This window comes from Mytilus edulis, chromosome 5 (genome assembly GCF_963676685.1).
Source record: "Mytilus edulis chromosome 5, xbMytEdul2.2, whole genome shotgun sequence".
In the NCBI taxonomy this organism is placed as follows: Eukaryota; Metazoa; Mollusca; class Bivalvia; order Mytilida; family Mytilidae; genus Mytilus; species Mytilus edulis.
In genome coordinates, this window is record NC_092348.1 from 95,837,911 (window position 1) to 95,860,697 (window position 22,787).

General features: G+C 31.0%; 1 protein-coding gene across 3 annotated transcripts in view; it reads right to left on the minus strand.

The window, feature by feature from the left end:
- The window catches only part of LOC139524891 (RAB11-binding protein RELCH homolog), a 64,102-nt gene extending 41,658 nt beyond the window's left edge, over window positions 1-22,444 (minus strand). For all 3 annotated transcript variants that reach the window (XR_011664875.1, XR_011664876.1, XM_071320045.1), the window contains exons 1-22: window positions 22,137-22,444; window positions 20,853-20,942; window positions 20,452-20,523; window positions 19,683-19,855; window positions 19,145-19,333; window positions 18,322-18,410; window positions 17,482-17,850; window positions 16,891-16,969; window positions 16,419-16,517; window positions 15,893-16,005; window positions 15,563-15,653; window positions 15,169-15,240; window positions 14,429-14,569; window positions 13,183-13,341; window positions 12,280-12,454; window positions 9,074-9,230; window positions 8,230-8,353; window positions 7,469-7,514; window positions 4,281-4,372; window positions 3,578-3,684; window positions 2,437-2,536; window positions 57-139 (exon numbers count right to left, since the gene is read on the minus strand). Coding sequence is in view for 1 of the 3 variants with exons in the window: in XM_071320045.1 (XP_071176146.1) it covers window positions 57-139; window positions 2,437-2,536; window positions 3,578-3,684; window positions 4,281-4,372; window positions 7,469-7,514; window positions 8,230-8,353; window positions 9,074-9,230; window positions 12,280-12,454; window positions 13,183-13,341; window positions 14,429-14,569; window positions 15,169-15,240; window positions 15,563-15,653; window positions 15,893-16,005; window positions 16,419-16,517; window positions 16,891-16,969; window positions 17,482-17,850; window positions 18,322-18,410; window positions 19,145-19,333; window positions 19,683-19,855; window positions 20,452-20,523; window positions 20,853-20,942; window positions 22,137-22,410 (2,894 nt within the window). In the remaining 2 variants the exon portion in view is untranslated. The remainder of the gene's footprint in view (window positions 1-56; window positions 140-2,436; window positions 2,537-3,577; window positions 3,685-4,280; window positions 4,373-7,468; window positions 7,515-8,229; window positions 8,354-9,073; window positions 9,231-12,279; window positions 12,455-13,182; window positions 13,342-14,428; window positions 14,570-15,168; window positions 15,241-15,562; window positions 15,654-15,892; window positions 16,006-16,418; window positions 16,518-16,890; window positions 16,970-17,481; window positions 17,851-18,321; window positions 18,411-19,144; window positions 19,334-19,682; window positions 19,856-20,451; window positions 20,524-20,852; window positions 20,943-22,136) is intronic.
- Between the last annotated feature and the right edge of the window lie 343 nt (window positions 22,445-22,787).

Genomic DNA, 22,787 nt, shown 5'->3' on the forward strand with positions numbered 1-22,787 from the left:
TAAATTTTCATCATAAGGTATATAATTTTTATTTGTACAAGACCAGAAAAACTTACATTTCTGGGTCGTTACCAAGTGTAACTAAGGCAGGAAACACTCTTGATGAGACTAGACTTTCATTTACACCTTTGACTAAAAGCTGCAAAACAAAAAAGAAATATTTAAATGTATTTCTTTAATAGCATCATGACACAAGAATGTGTCCATAGTACATGGATGCTCCACTCACACTATCATGTTCTATGTTCAGTGGACCGTGAAATTGTGGTCAAAACTATAATTTGGCATTAAAATCATATCATATATAGTTATTTGGACTTCAACTTCATAAAAAACTACCTTGACTAAAAACTTGAACCAAAAACTTTAACCTAAAGTGGAACAGAAAAACAACGAATGAATGAACTAAACAAGCTTTTTTTTTAAGAACATTGTTTCAAAACAAGGACAAAATATAAGCTCTATTGATGATGATGTCACTACTTAAAATCAAAATTAATCAGTCTGATAATTTTGCTGCAGTGTTAAAATTTGTTTCATAGATATCAAAATGTTGTAAAATAAACATTTACATACATAAGTTAATAATATACAAAGCTGATATTACATCAGATATAGTAAGTGCTTTTTATTACACTTTAGCACCTGTCTTGACGTGTTACTTTCGCTTTGTAATTTAGATAAGAACACTTACAATTTGAGTTATATCTTTAATGCATTATACAATTAATGATAACACTTATCACTTACCATGTTTTAGTGCATCGCATTGACAAATTATTTGTTTTCAGTCTTTCAATGTATTTTGGAAGTAAAAACAGACTGTTTTCTACCCTTTGATCAGGTTGTTGTCTCTTTGACACATTTCCCATTTCAATTCTCAATTTAATTCCCATTGTCATATTTTCTGTGAAACCATAAGACTTGAAAGCAAATATTTCAATGTGAAGGAAAAAGTATGAAAAGAAGATTAATATATTCAATGCATATTACTTAAAAGGAAAGAGACAAACTTTACAAAACACATTCAATGTATATGTGTATTGCAATGTTTCCAATGTTAATTTGAAAAGATATGATATTGATATTTTGAAGAAGGCTATGTGGTTTTGTTGTTGCTAGCAAATCATAGATAAACTTTGGTCACAAATAACACTATTATACTACATTATGCATAAATAAAGGTCTAAGATAGCCATCAAAAATAGCATTATTGGTTACAAGACTAACCTCTTTGGTTAACATCTGTTGATTTAAAAAACAAAGTGCTCAGACTATAAAGATTTTTCTCACAAATCAGTATTAATCTACAAAACACAGAGTTTCCAACAGTTTCTTGGACCTCAGTGGTATTTCTGTCCAGTAATTGTTCCTGTTTTACTGGTCCAGTCAGTATTCTAACAATTTTAATTTACATTTACTCTGGTCATTTAGTCCAGTCATTGAGGAGATTTTTTTTGGACCAAACCATTTATTTCTGAACATTGCCATAAGTCTGACAGACCTTGGGAATGACTGTACAGGTACCAAGAAAACTTAACATTAAACAACAAGAATCTCCTAGCTTTATAACTAAGTATAATCTGTTTTTAAAATAGCTTAGTAGCTTACATGACTTCACAAGACATACTTCTAAATTCACCAATAAGGTAGATTAATTTCTTTACTTCGAGGTATAGAAACAAATCTATCATTCAAAAACATAACTCAGTTCAAATATACGCCACTTGAGTTATTTCATCGAATTATATAATACAAAATCATTTTGAATTACAGTAAGCAGGGTAAAAAAAGATGTTATGTTTAAGTGTTTCCTTTTAAGAAGTCTGATCATAATTATTTAGCTTTCTCTAATTCTTCATCAATTTCTGTATAAAAAAATTTACTCAACGTGTGGTTCGTTTGATATCAGTTATTCATTGGTTAAAATTTCGATTATGACGTCGAATTTTCTTGCTTTCCTCTGAATTTTCTATTGTGACGGCATGAAAAAAGGTGACCATGCTTGATGACGTCACATAGAAAGAACACATCTTTTTGCAGATCATTTGAAAAGACAGAATAAGTTTGCCTGCCTATTGTTAGAAAATTATTAGAGAAACAGATTCCACCACCAAATCTCGTGTAATACGATATATATCCACTCTCGACAGTTAAATTTTAAATATTTAAAAAGCTTGGCAAGCCTAACATTTTAAATTTGAAAATTGAACTGTCTCAAGTTAGGTTAAGGTTGATGAATATCGTATCACATTGGATGCAGTGGTAGAATCTATATTTATACTTCGGTACAGCAGTTCAGGTTTCCATTATCATGGGGAAATAACTCACCTCAAACAACCTTGCCGCTGAGGCCTTGACTTGGGCAGATGTGTGAACAACTCCGTCCCACAGAACTGACAACTAAAGTTCCATTATCTAGGGGAAATAACTCACCTCAAACAACCTTGCTGCTGATGCCCTGACTTGAGCAGATGTGTGAACAACTCCTTCCCACAGAACTGTTAACAAGAGCTCATGGTTTGTAGAATCACAACTAAAAGTAATAACAAATAAATATTCTCAGAATAATAAAAATGAATTTTCTGTCCAATTATTTTAGATATTAAACACAATAACTCTTCTTATTTCCATATTAATAGAACATTAGTAGTTTATATGAGTGGGATTTTGAATAAATAGACATATTCACCTGCGGAAAAGGTATTTCTCTAATTTTTGTGCTATTTTCACATTTCCTGACCGGTGTGAGAAAAATATTTCTCCTCACTAGTGAAAAATCTGTTCTCGGCAAATGATTAGTCGAAATTTGATTATGACGTCAAAATGTTTTGTTTTTTTCTCAATTTTCCTATTGTGACGTCATGAAAAAAGGCGACCTTGCCTGATTACGTCGCATATAAAGAGCACAATTTTCTGAAAATCTTTGAAAAAGAAAGATAAAAAGCATTAGAGAAACAGATTCCGACACTATAACTCGTGTATTACGATATTTCTCCACTCTCGACAGTTAAATTTTATTATTTAAAGGGCTCGGCAAGCCTCGCGCTTTAAATAATAAAATTTAACTGTCTCGAGTGGAGAAATATCGTAATACACTTGTTGCAGTGTAAGAATCTATATATTTACCTCACACAGCGTGTGATTTTACATGTATAATTATGGTATATAATTGATTTTGGTAAACAATTGTCATTACATACATTTGTCTCTGTACTCTTTCGGAATATGGAACAAAACAATTATTGTCTTTTGTTTATGTAAATATGAAGATCAATTGACTAAAAAAACAAATATTTACAATTGGCCTTTTGTCTCTGACAGTGAATATCTGTTTTTAAAAGTCCTTTTACAGTTAATATATAACATCTTGTTCCTGTTAAGTTTTAACTTATCAAATTTTCAAAAATGGCATTATTTTGATTACCTTAACACTAATTTTAAGGATTTGACTTGTTTAAAAAGATTTTTGTATTTTTGTACACAGTTAGGAACAAAAATTAAATGTACACAATTGATTACATTCAATTCATTCAAATTTTGCTGGATAGTTGCATCATTGACAACAAAATCTTACCTTAAAACAGATATGGCTGATTTGAGGCTCTCTAAAGGAGCTTGATATAATGATAATGTACACAGAATTTCATGTAAAAATTGACATAGTTGCTGTTTGTCTTCTTCCTGAGAAAGAGAAAAAAAGTGCCAATATTTTATGTTGGTTATATACAATAATCTTCTTTCAAAACCATGTAAATCCTAAGTTGACTTAAACTGCATTTTCACATAAAAGAAAATGTGATCAATTATTTCAATATACACAGAAAAGGTTTTGGGAATTTTACAATAAAACTATTTAAACAGAAGTTGACCAACTCCTTGTTCTAAGATTGAAAGCAAATTATATGAAATTCTGTAAGGTGTTTTCTAGCAGCGGCCATGTAACAAACTGAAATAAATAGAAATGAGTATGTCACTGTTTTGGTATAGGAAACCCTAAATTTGTATCACAACAAATTCAAAAGTGCACTTTCTGAGTAGAAATTTCAATTTTTTCTAGCTGTTTTTAAGGAGTAAACAAAGTGTGACAGACGACTATTCAAGGCAACAAAAGTGTGTCACTAAGTTTTCAAATAGCTTTGTTGTCAGGAAAAAAGAATTTTAAAGGAGGATTGCAACATATCTAGACTACTTTTTTCAAAGTTTATCAGTTGGTGTATTCTTTAATAAAATTCAAATTTTTTTTAATTCCAGTATTCAGTTTTATACAATTTACTTACTGAATTAAATGCAGTTAACACTCCACTTGCATAAACTGGTACTATACTGGTAGTTACTGCTGTCTGTTTGCTCCTCATATAAGAATTTACATCTACAAAAGTAATCACCAAAAAAATACACTTTACTGTGATTTGTTTTCACAGAATTCTGTGATTTTGTTATAATGATTTGGACACAAAAAAGTTATAGAGTAATATTAACATGAATAACAATCCATTTAATAACTAAAACATTCTTTGTATGAAACATTTTTTGTAATATTTAAAAGTTCCAATAAGTAACCATTCTGCATCATTTTAACATTCAATGACACATCTTAAAAATCTGCTTTACTTTGTCATTAAAATAATCAAAGAGCTGAAAGCTCTGAAGAAAAATGACGCCACTGTCTCTAATATTGGGATAGTTTTTATGCAAGTCTTGATTTTCACGTACCGTAATTAGTTTAACAATGCAACATGTATCATGAGCATATAATTGATATTCGTATATGTGTGTGTGTGTGAAGTGAAGGTGACAACTGGCTGTTTTTTTAAGACAAATGAATAGGTCAAGACTAGCTGAATTGTACAAATAAATACCATAGAAAGGCTTGTATATTTCTCACTGGTACATAGTCTGAATACGGGTCCGTTCGCGTCCATTCACGTTTGCGCCCACTCATTTTCACCCCCTTTCACTTTCACACCCTACATGTTCGCACCCAATCTTAATTGGTTTTGTGTTTAATAACTCTGTAAGCAAGTGTTTTCTTATAAGTATAATTGTTGTCATTGTCTCAAAATAAAGTAAGACAGCAATTTTTTTTTTGTGTTGAATAAATCTTAATCATGTTTTGGATAGGGTATTGCTAAAAATAATAATAATCCTTTCTAAATAAAGTGGTATTTTGTTAACGTTTTATTTTGTGTTGAATAACTCTTAATCATGTTTTGGTTAGTGTATTGCTATAACTTGTTTCATTGACTTGTTTCAAAATGAAGTGAGATTCTGACTATGTTTGTTTCCGTGTGTTGAATAAATTTTATCATGTTTTGGTTATATTAGTGGATTGCTATATTTTGGTGTCTATGTTTTATTGTTTCGTTGTTTCAGATCAATGGGACCAAGCTGTTAAAAAAAATTATCTTTTGTGTTTTTTCCTTTAAAATCTTCAATGTTTTACTCATACCAAGCTATAAATACATTCAGTATTTACACCAAAGCAATTTAAAACAACAACCATGATTTTCCAATTATTCAACTTGAATTTGAATTAAAATTGGGCACGAATGAGTAGAGTGTGAATGTGCGAACGTGTAGGGTGCGAAAATGTATTGGGCACAAACAGACCTGATACAACACAGTCTGAACCCCCTTCTCCCACAAAATATTAAGTAAATAATCTTTTTGTTACTGCTATCAAAGGTCTAATGAAACTCAGATAATTTCAAACATTTTGTCAAAGAATTCTAGTCAAACCGCACCTAGTTAAATTGGCACCTGGACAAATCATCACCTGGTTAATATCGACACCTGATATAGTCAATTCGTCACCCATGTTAAATATATATTTTTAACAGTATTTTAAGCAATAGGGTAAAAATAAGAAAGGGCTTGCCAGAATTTTTTTCAGTATTTAAGCAAAAAGAGTTAAATACTAACTTTCACATTTTTGGGTGTTCATGTACATTTTGTATATATTTATTTTTCTCAACTAAATGACTTTTTTGGTGTAGTTTTAATGATATATATATATGAGTAGTCCAAATAATTATTACGTCTGGCAAGGCTTTTTTAATTTTATTCTGGAACACTTTCCTATGACCGCAAGGCTATATTAATTTTTTTTCTGGGACGCCTTCCTACGAACGTCGTAGGAAGGCGTCCCAGAAAAATAATAAAATAGCCTTGCCAGACGTCATAATTATTTTGACTAATACATGAGATATTGGGTATTTTTCTGCATTATTTTAACCAGTTGAGCATTTTACAGGATTGTTGGTTTAATGCTGTATAAACTTTACTGAAAAGAAACCACCTTAAATTTGCTAATTATTTTGCATGAAAGATTGATTTATTGAAAGGGACTCATAGTTTTCCATTTTATTTTAATAATTGACTTGTTTTTACAATTACACAAATTGTCTAATTGTTAAAACAACAGCTTTGGTAAGGGCTTCGTTGTTTACCTTTATACACAACATTATTATATTCACTTTCGTTTCGTTGTTTACCAAAATACACAACAACATATTCACTATGTACTTGGTAACAGTAATTAATTAATTGAATAGAAAATATTATAACAAATATTATTGGATGCCGAATTGACGTCGAATAGGTGCCGATTTGACTAGATGCCAATTTAACCAGGTGACGACTTGACTTGTACGTTTCAATTCCTCTGCGATCGTTTGCGGTATTTTCTTGAGAAAATCTATTTTCCATCATCAAAGAGAAGAAGAAACTGCTTTAAAATGATTCTGGAACGCTTCATGATTGTTAAAATAAGTTTAATTCACTCAAAAACAATTTTAAAACTTGCGATGTTTATAAGCAGGAAGTTTCCAAAGCATGTGTAAAAGAAGAAATTAACCGGTGAGAGTGAAAATCCGTATATGACAGATATCCCTATAGGACGACTTTGAAAGTAAAACAGTTCAATCCTTTTGTAAAACAGTCTTTAATATACCTTTCACATTAATGTTTGAAGGGTCTTAAGCTTATTCAAACCATATAAGTCGGTATGAAACACCAAAACGGAATGAACAATAACCGATTACGTTTTGTAGTTTACAAATTCTAAAACTGGTTTCCGTCAAACTACAACACTTTGTTCGAGTGTAGTGGAATTCAAGTAGAAACCAGTGTAAACTGGGTCCTGGCTGATTTAATACTACACAATGATGCATAATGATAACACAAGCAGATTCCAGTTTGTATGGAAAATAGTAAATACGAAACCAAGCGCGGTAGGCAGAGAAATGAAATGAAGTTCAGGTCGGCAGTTATGGAACAATGACTGCGTCATTTTCCAAAAAATGGTCTAGATTACAGTGAAGTTTTTTTTATTATACAAAAATCAATCAAACTGACAACAATAATTTGAGAAATAAGGATTTAGAATAATATCAATATACATGTACACCTATTTGATACCATTTCGATTAATTTGTGTATTTATTTATTTTTCTTTTAAACATACCTTCATCATCATTCTGTATGAGTAACTCTATAAATTTTGGTCTAACCTGAAAAAGTGTAAATAAAATTAAAGTCAAATACTATGGTATCAGCTTTTTTCTGATGGCTAACACAATAAATTATGGTACATTTGTTTTCCCTTTCTCTGTGGAATATAAGTAATAAAAAGCATGCAATTTTTATTTAGTTTGCACTATTTTAAAAATAGCTTGAAAATGTTGGTGTTAGCAGCAGTTAAACATAGTGTTCTTGTTATTATGCAAGAATTCACATACAATAAAAGGGTTATTGAATAACAACAACAACAACAACAACAATACTTTATTTTAAGAGGGTTACACAGTTAGCTATATAACTAATCTTCCCTGAGGCCCTCATCATGAGAAATCAAACAAAATGCAAACATATACATTGCATACATTAGTATAAAAAGTCAAGTATGATAATAATGTTAAGTACAACTTGATAAAATGTGATGTAAAAAAAATAAAAATAAACATGATGACATGATCAGTTTTTAATATTATTGATACAGCTAGGTTGATTTCAATAAATGATCTGTTATTTTGTATTTGAAAGAATTAACATTTGTAATATTTCTTAACAGTATTGGCAAACTCTTGAAACAGTCCAAAGTTGGTACCGAAATTTTTACATGAGATCAAGCACTTATTTGCTTACTTTAAAGAAACTTATAGGAACCTGTCAAGTTATCAGTCAGATATAATACAGTAAATATTTTATTAAAGTTTAGAATCCTACCTTTTTCTCTACAAAAACTTTGCCAAACGTCCGTGATATAGTGAGAAAACATGAACACAACTGGGTGATGACCTTAGGCATAGATAATCCTGACCCCATTACAACTTCTAATAAACGTGGAATACTGAAAATAAAAATATAATCCTTATAACATAACAATCATTAAGTTAATTTAATCACATACATTTTAGGATTCATTCATCAAATTTAAAATATCAGTCCCTTTATTTGTACAAATATTGTAGTTTCTTGAAATACGATATTGTATAATATTGATCTTTAATTGTGGCGCAAAGCAAGGAAACTGTTTATTTGTTTTTGTTTTGCGTTATCACTTTTTTACGGATCTTACTGACTGATAATTTCCTTTCTCAGCACAGTAGAGTGATATGAAAAATTATCGCAAGAAACTTAGGTGTGCAAATGCCCACTGTCACAGAAATTAATAACGTCAAAAGGTAAAATAGCGATAAACAGATTATCATTGATCATCTCAACTCAATTGCTTTTACCACTTTTGCCATACCGGCTCAAGCGAGAAAATCAATCTCGTCGTCTCAACTTGAGATGACAAACAATAATCCATATAAAATATCAAAGTTTATAAGGATTTATCACTGTTTATTAAGAAATTAAAATATTGTTCAGTATAACCTGCCTTGTCTGACACCTGAGTATTCCAACATCATGCTTTAACGGAAACATTTTTATGGTCCCAAAATATGCCTATCTTTTTTTGCATGAAAAAAACCCTCATCCGACATTTTTTTTCTGTAAAGTATATTGTTATTGTTTATGGCTAAGACTTTTAAGTAATTAAGGTATATCTTTAGCGAATACTTACAAATTATTTACAACCCAATTAAAGCTATCCCATGGTTCAAACCATTCTTGAGATAGATGATTGTGGAATCGATGAACCAGGGAAGATAACTCTTCACTGTCACCTATTATCACATTCAGATCTGTTAAAGGAGAACTGGATTTAGGAAACTGAAACTCTGTAAAGAAAACAATAAATTATGTGTATACCGGTAATAAATCAAGTTGTTATTTTTTCTTTTTTGTAGAAATTTCGCACTGGTTAATAAAGTTCTCAGCATCAAATAAGTCAGTGATATTGTTGGCTTTTTTCAAAACTACCTCTACCCTTTTTATTGGGAAAATATGATTCATTTTTATCAAATTGGGAAATTTATAATAAACCATGAATTTGACTGGAACTTCAATTTGCAGACCCCCTTTCAAGAAATAAACCCTTGTTTGAAATAAGACCCCTTATTGTCAGTGATAGATGATACATAAATAGACCCTCAAATCTGCTCATATAGTCATTATATGCATGAAAATGGTTTAAATGAGTGTTTTTCAGTTTGTATTCATGCACAAATGCTACTGAGACTGCACTGTTTGGGAAAAAAATTGTCTTTTGGGGAATAATTTTTTTAAAATTGGGATTCTACTCCAGGGGAAAAAGCCTTTATTCTCCAGTAATTTAAGGCAAAAACATCACTGTAAGTGTTTATTGTTCATGATTTGATGCTGAAAACATTAAAAATGCTGAAAACATTAAAAAGCAATTAGAAATTAAAAGCAAGAGCATAAGAATACTGAATAACTTTAATTTGTTTGATTCTTTTTTAATCTCTGTTTTGAAATGAAGGTGTAGATCACTTAAATTGCATATAATTTCTTATTTCGACACTGCTATGGAACAGAAATGTATATTATGTAAAAATTGTGTGTTTATTTGTCCTTGAATTTTCTAAGCATTGTAAGAAGAGTGACTTTTAAATGTGTGATTACAGCAAAACAATAACATGATATCATATGGAAGAATCATACAGTTTTTATTTTCATTTAGGTATGGCCCAAATATTACCATACCGTATACGGCCGTGTATTGTCCGCATTTGTGTATAGTCCGCACCCCTCTTCATCCCCAAATATCAAGGAAAAAGTCTAGTTCGCTTGTATAGTCTGCAGCAACTTTTGACAAGATCGGGTCCGCGAAGAATGACGGGAAATGCCGAATTTGCAGTATATTTCATATATTTTTTTTTGGCCTAGATCGGCAATATAGTAAGTATTGTTGTTGAAAAGATCGATAGTCAGTTAAAACTTATGATAAGTTTTTGAATGGTATCTTTAAAGATATGTTTTTAATCTTTGTTAAAGACCGGCAACACAGTAAATATTGTTGTTAAAAGATCGATGATTAATATAAAATTATGATCAGTTTGTAAAAGAAGACTTAAAAGTTATCAAAAGATTCTGTTTAATTGCTTAATTAAATCGTCTTTCAGACTATCATTCTTTACATATTAATTTAAAGTCCCAAACAATGGAAGTAAGAACTGTATTCATGTAATAAATGTTAATTAATTCAATCATGTTCATTTAACTATCAGCTTATCACTTTTGATATCATTGAAAGTGGTAGCTTGCCCAAGCCAATTAACTGTTTAAAATTCTAAAAATAAATATTTGGTATGCTATTAAACAAAAGATGTTTGATGTTTAAAAATTGATTAGAACTCATTAAAATGTTACAACTCTTTAATCTTATCATTTCTTTTATTGATTTGAAGAACTGCCTCAGGTTATTGAATTACATTCATCACTTGTCAAAAGATGACATGGTTAATTAATTGCTTTACACACAAACCCGTAAACTCATTCATGTAAGACGATACACCTGCACAATGTGACCTTTCACCTGGAAATATAGTTTCATATACAAAATTCCACTTCTTTCAGGTTTACACTTTCAGTATTAATGGTTACGATTTACAATTAAAAAATGTTAGGTCTTGATTTATTTACGTCGATAAGTTAAGAGTTAAACAAAAAAAGTCAGAATACGAAAAATTTTGATACTTTAATCACACATTTTCAAAATGGCGCTCGTGGTTTACTTGTACTGTACACACGCGAATAACATTAAACAAAATCGATCTTGGAACGACATTAGGTTGTTTCAACTTGACAATTATGGTTTTACCATTGAAGGGTTTGTCTTTCATTGATATTCAGGATTCAGGTACACTGTTAAGATGCAATGGCACAAAGGAGTAGGTCCAGTAAGACCCCTTTTTGGTCTAAAATTAAGCAGTTTTACAAAATTGTTAAAATGTAAACTTTTAGTTATTTATTGGACAGTAGAATGCTTCTGCTACATTAATATCGGCTGTTTTTGACATCACAATGCACATATATCGGGTACTAGCACCTTTAAGTCATGCTAAATTACTGAAATCTTCACAATTCTAGCATTTTAGTCAAATTTTACACGGTTTCCGTGTAAAACGAAAGTGGCCGCATTCGTGTTCATCCTTAATATTAAAATGTAAGTTGTATTTGATGATAATACATAACATATATAAACATTGAGGATGAACGCGGATGCAGCCACTTTCATTTTTGACAAAAACCATTCGAAAAGTGACATTTATCGGCATACTTGGTAGATTTTTTCATATTTGAGCTTGAATCGAATCGTTTGTAATGCCTAATCAGTTAAAATCTTTCTCATAAACTAATTTAATCAAATGAAATAGACACTTAAGTGTTTAAAAAGTGGTCAAAATCTTTCATCAGATGAACCTGAAATTTGAGGCCAAAATCGGTCCTTACCGGACCTACTCCTTTGACCAAATCCGAAACAAAGCGAAACATTCTATCAAAGGCTGATTTTTATGCAAATTATTAAGTCAACACTGTTAGATTGTTTATTTTATTTTAAAAAAATAACAAAGAGTAGTCAAGAATACAGTTAGATTTTTTATTTTATTTCTAAATAATACAAAGAGTTGTCAAGAATACATTATAACATTGACAACACACGATGTTTCTGTTTACTTGGCCAAACCTCGTTCAACATCGTATCCCAACTCTGGAAAAAATGTCATGAAATCCTATAGTACTGCATAGTCTACACCCCTTCCATCAATTTCATTCCCAGGGTAAAAAAACGCTGACTATACACGTCTTTCTACGGTAGATAAATGTTGGAATGTTGCATAGTAACCATAGCAATAAATTACATACCATCTAACTGAGGAATATCACAGTCTATGTCTTTATCTAAGTATGGCCCCGACGATATCACAGAAATATAAAGGAATGTCACAAGTTCCTTTAATGAAGACAATAACAACAAGAATCGGCCCTCATTTAATGGAATGGTCTGACTTGTAGATGCTCTTTTGGCCCCTGCTGCACACTGAAATACAAATAAATAAATAAGTAAAGAGATTATTCATTTTTGTGTTGATTCTACCCATTTACTTTGTAATTTGGGGTTTAAAAAAATACAATTTTGAAAGTTCAATAAAAACTATATCCTCATTACAAGGTTAAAGTTGAACTCTATCCTCATTACAAGGTTAAAGTTGAACTATATCCTCATTACAAGGTTAAAGTTGAACTATATCCTCATTACAAGGTTAAAGTTGAACTATATCCTCTTTACAAGGTTAAAGTTGAACTATATCCTCATTACAAGGTTAAAGTTGAACTATATCCTCATTACAAGGTTAAAGTTGAACTATATCCTCATTACAAGGTTAAAGTTGAACTATATCCTCATTACAAGGTTAAAGTTGAACTATATCCTCTTTACAAGGTTAAAGTTGAACTATATCCTCATTACAAGGTTAAAGTTGAACTATATCCTCATTACAAGGTTAAAGTTGAACTATATCCTCATTACAAGGTTAAAGTTAAACTATATCCTCATTACAAGGTTAAAGTTTTTTGATTGATTGCTGGTGTTCAGCACTATTGGTTAAAACATAGTAGTTTATTTTCATTGATAGAGTCAAACTGAGTCTCATGAGAGAATAACTGACCATTAGCAGGAAAACTGTAATTCAACATTTGATATAAGGTCTCTTATCAACATTATATATCTTTTTTGTGTTGCTATTATCCCAGATATGTAAAACTCACCATATCTTCCAGATCTCTTAGTATACTATGTATAAGATTATGCTGCAGTTTGTCCAGATCACATGCCCACATAGCAAACGATGGCAGAAACACATGCTGTGTGGCTATCACAACCTTCTCTGAGGTATCTTTTAATGCCATTTTTAGTAACTCATAACCCTACGAGTAAAATAAAGTCAAAATAGCTACAGCTAGAACAAAGTCAGAATGAGTTCTATTAAATGCATGTTTTATATTTAACACAGTATAATGATTATGATTATTTAATAAAGGGTAAAAAGATATTACAACTTCAGAGACATTGGCGGTATAGGTGCTTTCTACCTAAAATTATGTTTATATGCAGTAATTTAAAAATAAAAGTGATATTTATAGAAATTTGTGGATTGATTGATGTTAACAGGTGATGCCACTTTCAGAACTAAATTGTAACAGTAAGTTTTTATTGGTGGATGAAGCCAGAGAACCCAGGAAGACCAACTGACCATCTGCAGAAACTGACAACCCTAGGCAATGACAGATTTGTAAAAGATCTGTTATATTATTGACTTTCTTGTGACATATCCTGTAATTTAAAAGAATCTTTGGATCTTTGTCTATATCTTCAGTATCCATAAAAGTAAATTTCTAAGGGGTTGGCAAGTGAATTTTTTATATTTAAGGTATGTTTGGAATGAGATAAAAAAAAAATTTAATCTCGTTTTTGAACAGGATTATATCTGTATCAAGATAAAGCTAAATGAACAACTGTCACTTTTGACTTCTATCAACAATTATCATGAATATATTGTATCCCTTATTTCTTACCTGGGTATATTTATCAGGATTTTGTATGAATCATACAATAAGCCCTAGACTTTGTATCACAGCTTCCCTTGTAACCATGGTAACATACCTGGGTATATTTATCAGGATTTTGTATGAATCCTACAATAAGCCCTAGATTTGTATCACAGCTTCCCTTGTAACCATGGTAACATACCTGGGTATATTTATCAGGATTTTGTATGAATCCTACAATAAGCCCTAGACTACGTATCACAGCTTCCCTTGTAACCATGGTAACATACCTGGGTATATTTATCAGGATTTTGTATGAATCCTACAATAAGCCCTAGACTACGTATCACAGCTTCCCTTGTAACCATGGTAACATACCTGGGTATATTTATCAGGATTTTGTATGAATCCTACAATAAGCCCTAGACTACGTATCACAGCTTCCCTTGTAACCATGGTAACATACCTGGGTATATTTATCAGGATTTTGTATGAATCCTACAATAAGCCCTAGACTACGTATCACAGCTTCCCGAACATCGTCATCTTTGTCGTCCATCAACATTTGTTGTAACATTGATAACACTAAGGAGCTTAGTAATTCATTCTGAAATCAATGGAGTTTTTACTTCAATTTTCACTGTGAGACTTAATGAACATAATACAGAATTCACAAAACTTTCAATATAACAATAATGAAGAATTTAAAAGGTGAATGGAAATATGCATTTGCTGAAATTATAAATTATCTATGCACACAACCATTCCATTTTTCAGTTTCAATAAAATCTTCCAAAATAGACTTATTTCACAAAACATGTTTAAATCCACCATATTTTTGCGACTGTCCATCATGAGGCTTGAGCCTCTGTAAGTCTTATACGTTTTTTAATTTTAGTTCATTTACATGTTTTGGAGTTTAGTATGATGTCTATTTTTAATAAACTAGTACACATATTTATTTAGGGGCCAGCTGATGCCCGTCTCTGGGTGCAAGATTTTTGTGCTGTGTTGAAGACCCATTGGTGGACTTCCTCTGTTATCTGTTTTTTGGTCAGGTTGTTGTCTCTTTCACATATTCCCCATTTCCATTCCCAATTTTATGATAAAAGCAGTTATCCCTTATCAGAACATTTAAATTCTGATTTATTAGATAATTCTATGAGCGAGTTTCGACTTGTAGAAAACTTCTGAGTAATAACTTACTGGAATGTATGGAGATAATGCCCCGCATGCTTCAGCTACTAAAATTCTTCTCTCAGGATATTTATGGTTGATCTGTAAAACACATGTAGGCTCATTATGCACTTTGTTAATCATATGTACAATGTATGCAATGTTTTTCATCTGTATACCAGTTTTCAAAGACTCCTGGTTTTTGGCATTTCAACAAATGATAAGTTTTCAGGCTACGATCATTTAAGAGAATGGTATATTTTTCCAAAGCTATAAATATCATATATATGCTGCTTCTCATTTTGAAAGGGTTATAGAAAAAAATATTGCTTATATTGTTTGTATTTAATCTGTCAGATCAGTTCATGTCATTTGCTGTCAATGTTTTCCATGTGTTTTACAAAACTCTATTTTTCAATAGTACCTGTTCCCAGCACTGAGGTAATAATTCTTCCTCCAGCCTCTGTTGACCAACATGTTGAGCAAACGCCACAATACCAGTCAGTATCATGTTCCTATCAAAGAAAGCAGAGATAAATTATCAAAATTCTACAGTTAGTTACACACAACATATTACACAAGCATATGTTTACTTTTAATGAAATAAGAAAGACAAAATGCACCAGAAAGTGTTACTACAAATGTATTAAAGAAACTGCAAGTCTTTAGCCATCATTTCTAGTTGGATGAGTAAAACAATGTTGCAATAAATTTATGTATAAATTGTTGCTCTAATATCTTCTCCATTAAATACCTTTGTTCTTCATCAGGTTTTTTGATTAGATTAAATAAAATATTCAGTAGTCGATCTCTATCTTTACTGTTAGGATGTAACATGGCTGTGCATATAATCAGGGGAATTAACTCCTGAAAAAAAAAAACAACATTTTATTACAATATGTATAACCAGCTCAAATTTATATTAAGAAAATATTTACTAAACATAGCTTAGTAATTTCTTGGGATTCTTTCTTCAAATTAAACAAGTAATTGCTGCAAGTAATACATATGATCTGATGTTGACTTCATAAGATCTGTTCTTTTTGGTGTTTTCTAACTGTCAGGTTTCATATGTTCTTTTTTCATATGTCACTCATCACTTTATTATGTTGTCAATAAGAGATTGTACATGCTAAAAAATAATGTGTCATGGGTCCTGAAGCTGATAGGCAAACCTTTTGACTGTATAATTCATCAAAAGCTTCTTAATTTTAGGATAAATCAAGGATAAAAACACTATGATATTTAAGAATATGCTGAAAATAATATCTTCTACTGACCTCACGTTTAGCCAAAAGAACATTAGGTACAATATGTGGCAGGCATCGACTTAACATCAACACTACAGTATCAGTATCTGATCCAACAATCTGAGACACCTAGAAAGGTTAAAACATAAAATCAGCACTATAGTATTGGTATTTGACCCCAATATCTTAGACATCTGGAAAGGTTAAAACATTATTATGCCTTTTACGGAAAAACAAATAAAGAAGATTAAGGACAAAACATGTGCCTTATTTTATAGTATATGAAAATATTTTGACCAAAATCTTGTTGATGCCAACACTGTAATTCAGAATCTCAAAATCTATAGATTAGTTATACAACAAATGGAAGTTTTTAACGACCTTGACTGGCTTTACAGCCCTTGCACGGTCGGATTAGTTATATAGCTTACTTTTAACCATCTTAAAATAAAGTATTGTTGTTACCTCCCATTGCAGGGGAGACAATAAAATCAATACATACCTCATTTATCAACCTATTATCTTTGGAAACATGGAAACACACATCACGTAAAGCTCTCTGGAATGATACTGATGTTCTTCTGTTAATAAATTTTCTTAAACTATTTTCACATACATAACAAAAAAATCAAAACATCAAACTGTAATTCAACAAAGGCTTTTAATAAAATAAAAAAATAAAAAAATTCTTATTTGGTAAATATATAATTTTCTGATATATTCAACAAAGGGGGATAATCCAGTGTCTTATGATAAACCTTTTTCTAGACAAAACTATTTTGTTGTTCAACCAACAGTTGTCTCCTCGGTGTGATTTTGTAATTTTAAAATAAGGGGAATTAACTCTTGAAATCAGAAAAAAACATAAAATAACCTCAATTTTTTTTTTAAAGTATGTTTTTTGTTAATTAAACTGAACAATATAAAGATTGGAAAAGAAAAATTTCCAAAGAACAGTTTTAATTGTGAAATTCAATAATTTATCATTTTTAGCACTGTTACAATTATTACAACAATTAAATTGAAATCTGTAAATTAATGGATGTCAAAGATTGGTATCTATAATTTTTAGCTGAATCTCTAGTACCTATACCTTGATAGATTTTTCTCACGTTGTTGTCCTTTATCTGGTGGTTTTTCCTTACGAGATTGTGTTCCTTCTGTTGTGTCTATTGTCTGTTCCTCATTTTGGTTCATTTCACTTGTATTCTCATTTGTATTTCTATCTTCATTTTGATTGGTCTCTGATGACTCTGATACAGAGTCACATGTTATTTGATTGACAGACAAAGTTTCTGAACCATCTCCCATTTCTCTAATAGAGAACATTCCATTTTCAACAATGTCAACACTATTTTCTGATAAGTTTAACGACACACGGTCTGAGTTGTCAGATTTCTTGGTAGAATCTATTGGTTTGGATGGTGTGGAATGTATCACTTTATCATTATTATAATTATTACTGCAAAAAAAAATATTTAAACTCATTATCTATAGATATTAAAAATCAGAAGTTGCAAATCCTGACACAATCTTAAGACATGATATAATACCAACAATAAATAGACATTTTCCAAATAAATCTTGTGTTGTATAAATCAAGCAGTCTATTTTTTCTATTCTTTGGTTTGGTTGTTGTCTCTTTGACAAATTCCCCATTTCCATTCTCAATTTTTTTTTTTATTGTTTAATTGTTTTTTTCTGTCTTCTATTGTCTTGCCTATTATAGCTGACTATATTGTATAGGTTTTCTCATTGATGAAAACTGTATCAGTCCCTAAAATGGCCATATATTTCATCCATTGAACTCTGGTGATTTATTGTCTCATTAGCAGTCCTACCACATCTCCTCTTCATTATCATGAAAACTGCTGAGTTTCAATGAAGATCATATGATTACTGACTACGCAGACACACCCACCAGAATACCAACCTTTTATAATCTTCTAACTGTAACATCAGTTGATCTTTCTCTATTTTACAACAATCTAATTCTATTTCTAACTGTGAGATTCTTATTTCCTGCAAGATATAAATCAAAATATAATAATGTGTTATTATTTTTAGTCATATTTTATTCATATTAGATCAAGAATTTCTTGTTGTTTGTAAACCAACATTTAAGCTTTATATACATAAATATGTGAGTGTACTGGCTAAGTTAGCAAAGCAATAAACTCTTTCCTAGAAAAGATTTAATCCTTATTATTTGCTTAATTTCATTTTCTATCAATCTGCAACTGTAAAAAAAATATAAACAGTATTTGTGTTATAATGTGCATTCAAACTACATGGTTATCTTTGTTACACACGTAATAATTTCTAATGAACACACTCTTTTAAAAAAACATCTTGAAAAATAAATGCTACCATAAACCCTTGTTACCAATCATATTAAGCATCCCTGTGCAAATCATAATACCCTAAACAAGTAGTCGTCTGTACTGTACTTCAATACACTACAAATCTCATAATTTCCCGAGAAAAAATACTATAGTCAAATTCTCACACAAATCACAAGACAAATTTGTATATTTTTACAGTGTGACAGAAACAGTTTTATCTTCAATACATATACTTTCCCTGAAAAGCACATTACCTTTCCCTCCCCCTATTTCCTATACAACAGCTATCTTACCATTTCCTTACACTTCAGTTTGTGTTGTTCCTGTATGGTAGCAATCCTTTCATCGTCAAAGCACACCATACATATTTACCTCCCCTTCCCCCTATGTCCTAAACAACAATTATCTCACCATTTCCTGACACATAAGTTTGTGTTGTTCCTGTATAGCAGCAATCCTCTCATCTTCAAAGCATACCATACAGCCCACACTACAAGTTTCTACCAATGGTGCTGTATGGCTACCAAAATCTTTATATAAGTGGAGTAAGTCTGGTGGTCGAGCTATGTTCAATCCTACATCATCCCAATCTTCAAAATCCTAGTTCAAACAAAAACACCATCATTATTTACAGAAATTTTCTCAATTCATAACGTAACTTTACAAAGAACTATAATAAAAAAAAATGGTATATAAAGAAAAGTTTATTTTTAAATGGTATAAAGTTGGTAACATGTATTTCATTATACTTTGCATAGATTCCAAGAGTAGCAACCTTTATGTTTTGTGATCAAAACAAAACATTTTTGATATGTAAGTTTTCAAATTTTATGTTTTAAAATTAACATATTTTGAATTAATGTAAAATATGCATTTTTGGGGTACATTTTTGTCCTTAACTTTGTTAATGCGCTCCCCTTATAATAAGTAAATGTAATCCATTCTGTACCTGTTCTTCATTTTCCTCTGAAAATGTTACTGATGTCAGTTTATAATTGTTCTGTAACAGGTACTCGTTGACCAGGAAGTTTAAAGCCTTTCTTTCTAATGGTTTGATTGGATCATCCTTGTTTGGTGATATAGTGTCTTCATTAACTTGATCAGCTGGACCTGAATCTGTTTCTGCAAAGTTACAAACATACATTGTATCATATAATGTCAATATTTATCTTATAATTACTTTTGAATAATAGTAGATACAATATGGTTCTTTTTTAATGCATCAGACAATAAAATTGGTGTTCACAGTGAATCACTTAACAAAAAGTCTTTTCACTTTTTTGGACTATAGACCTTCAAGGTCTTGACATAATACATTTGTAATGTATAAAGTTCTGTATAGACACCTTCTTATTGTTGAAGACTGTATATTGACTTCTGTTGATGTGGTTCATAAGGGTTTCTCATTTTTTTTTATATATATATATAGATTAGACCATTGGTTTTCCTCTTTGAATGGTTTTACACTAGTCATTTTTGGTGCCATATATAGCTTGCTGTTTGGTGTGAGCCAAGTCTCTGAGTTGAAGACCGTACTTTGACCTATAAGGGTTTACTTTTACAAATTATGACTTGGATGGAAGGTTGTCTTATTGGCACTCATTAAACATCTTTTTATATCTATTCTAGTTTTCTTTTGGTTACTTTTTAATTGATGGCTATATCTCCTTATCAATAAATGCATTTTTTATTTAAAGTAGAAATACATGAATATTCACCTGCTTCTTTTGTTAAACTAGCTCGTAGTGATTTGATTGTGTCCTGTGCTTTTCTCAACTCAAATTCCAGAACTGTCAATATAAGAATAAGTATTCATTACATGTAATATACATAAATTACAGGTGAAATAATCATTAATAATATCTATGTTAGAATTTTGGCTAGTATATTACAAAATTATTACTATTTTTTTTAGCTTTCTTCATCTTTACAAATTCGTAACGCCTTAAGGTTTTTAACAATGATCTGAGGAGAAGATGCCTTGCATGAATATCTGAATGATCATATCCTCCCTCACAAGTTTGAATTTAGATTTATTAAATCAGAACAATGCTACAGTATGTAGTATAAACTCAAGTTATTCATCATGAATCTGCTTTTAATTATGTTTTTAACAAACCTGCAACTCTTTCATCTACTTGCCCCCCACCATCATCAGAATATCGAGCAAAATCTAGTGAATCAAAGGTTTGTATGCTGGAAGCTCTCTCTGAAATGAAACAATTAAAAACTAACATGAATTTAACTTCAATTTTTAATTTTTAAAGCCACTTAAATTTAAGATCGCTCTCAAGACCAGACACATGACGTTTTTACAATGTCCTATTGCCAATGATACTACTGTCCAACCCGAGACCAAATGACCTAGAAGTAGGCAGCTACAGGGTGCTGTATGACCATCAGCAAATTATTAAGTAATTATCTTGACTTATGTACAGTCCTGGACATTAGCACTGGACCGACAGGACATGTCCTTGAACAAATATGTCCAGGCCTGATGAATTTTGTAACAACATTCCTGAGAAAAATTTGAAGAGTCATCCATTCGATGCTATAAATGCAAAACCCCAATTTCTATGACATTAAAATTTCCACAATGCCACTTGAATATACATTTGTATACCAAAATAATCTTGATGATGATAGTACTGAGGTAGTGTAAAGAGGTGGAAATTGTATGATACATGTAGTACAAGAAATCCTATGCATGTTTCCAAGCAATTGCTCTGTTTTAATGAATCTTTCCCATATTTTACAAACCATTTTTAAATCCATCATAAAGATATGCTTGGAAATCTGTCCTGATTAACTTAAGAATCTGCCCCGCTTGAACCATATACGTCATACAAGGGGGTCTCATTGGGGGTGGGGGTCTGAACCCGGATCCTGCTAATTGTTTAATGAGAATCCAGTAACCCGCTTTTTTTTGCCATAATAGCGCATGTAATTTCCAGTGTCCCGCCAGACTTCATTTCCTGTTTTCATGCTTAACAATTTGACTTTCACATGTCAAGCTTAAAAAAATGGCCAAATCTGTGTCACACTTAGACCTCAATGAGACCCATATACAATTCAATTCAATATTTTATTGGAAAGAGCACAATAGAGGCGTGATCCAAATACAGACAATTATAATATTTTAAAACAACATATAAATGAACAACAATCACTTATCCATTGTGGTCTCAGGCATTTTATATTATGTTGTCCAAATTTTACAGGAACCTTTGTGATGTTCAGTTATAACGGACAAAGAGCAATAAGATGTATATGGCAGAACTAAACGTGATTATGATGCATATGCACTATTAAGCAGAAACTTTGACTTTGTAGGAAATTAATTCCTTAAATAATATTCACAAAAAAAAATTCACTGCTGATTAGATATTTTTATATATCTTACGCAATGTAGGAGATGTAAGGTCCTCTTTAGTTCTTTCAAAGTTTCCTGGATTTGAAAAATAATCCCTCAGACGTGGGACTTCCCTTCCCAGCTCGGTCAACTCCGTATGCAGTTCTAGGGCCGTTAACAGTAAATTTTCTTTAAGAAGTCTAGCTGCTAGAGAATCTAATGTCATTTCCGTCGATTCATCAGATTTTGGAGACTGTGCGATGGTATTTTCTTCTAAAATACTATCGTCATCGAGGAACGGATTTGTGTTTTGACGATCCGCCATTTTCCGATCACGTGGGTATTAAGGATATCCAGTATTTTTTTTAAATTACATCCTTAAAATTAAATAAAAAGGATTTTATTATTAGCTCAATTGTCAATAAACTGTATTCATATTGACGTGTATTGATATTTTTTTCCACACACTGAGATTAGGTAAATGCGAAATTAAATATACAAAATATGTCTGGCATCTCCGTAAACGCTCCTTTAAAGCAGTTCTGTTGAGTTCAAATTCATGTATTCAATTCCTCCATAAATCGGACATTGTCCGCATTTAACATCATTTAACTCACTGTCATGACACAGTTTAGTTTACAACAAGAACGCATGGAAAATATACATAAAAACATAAACTATCCATGAGTATGTACTGATTAG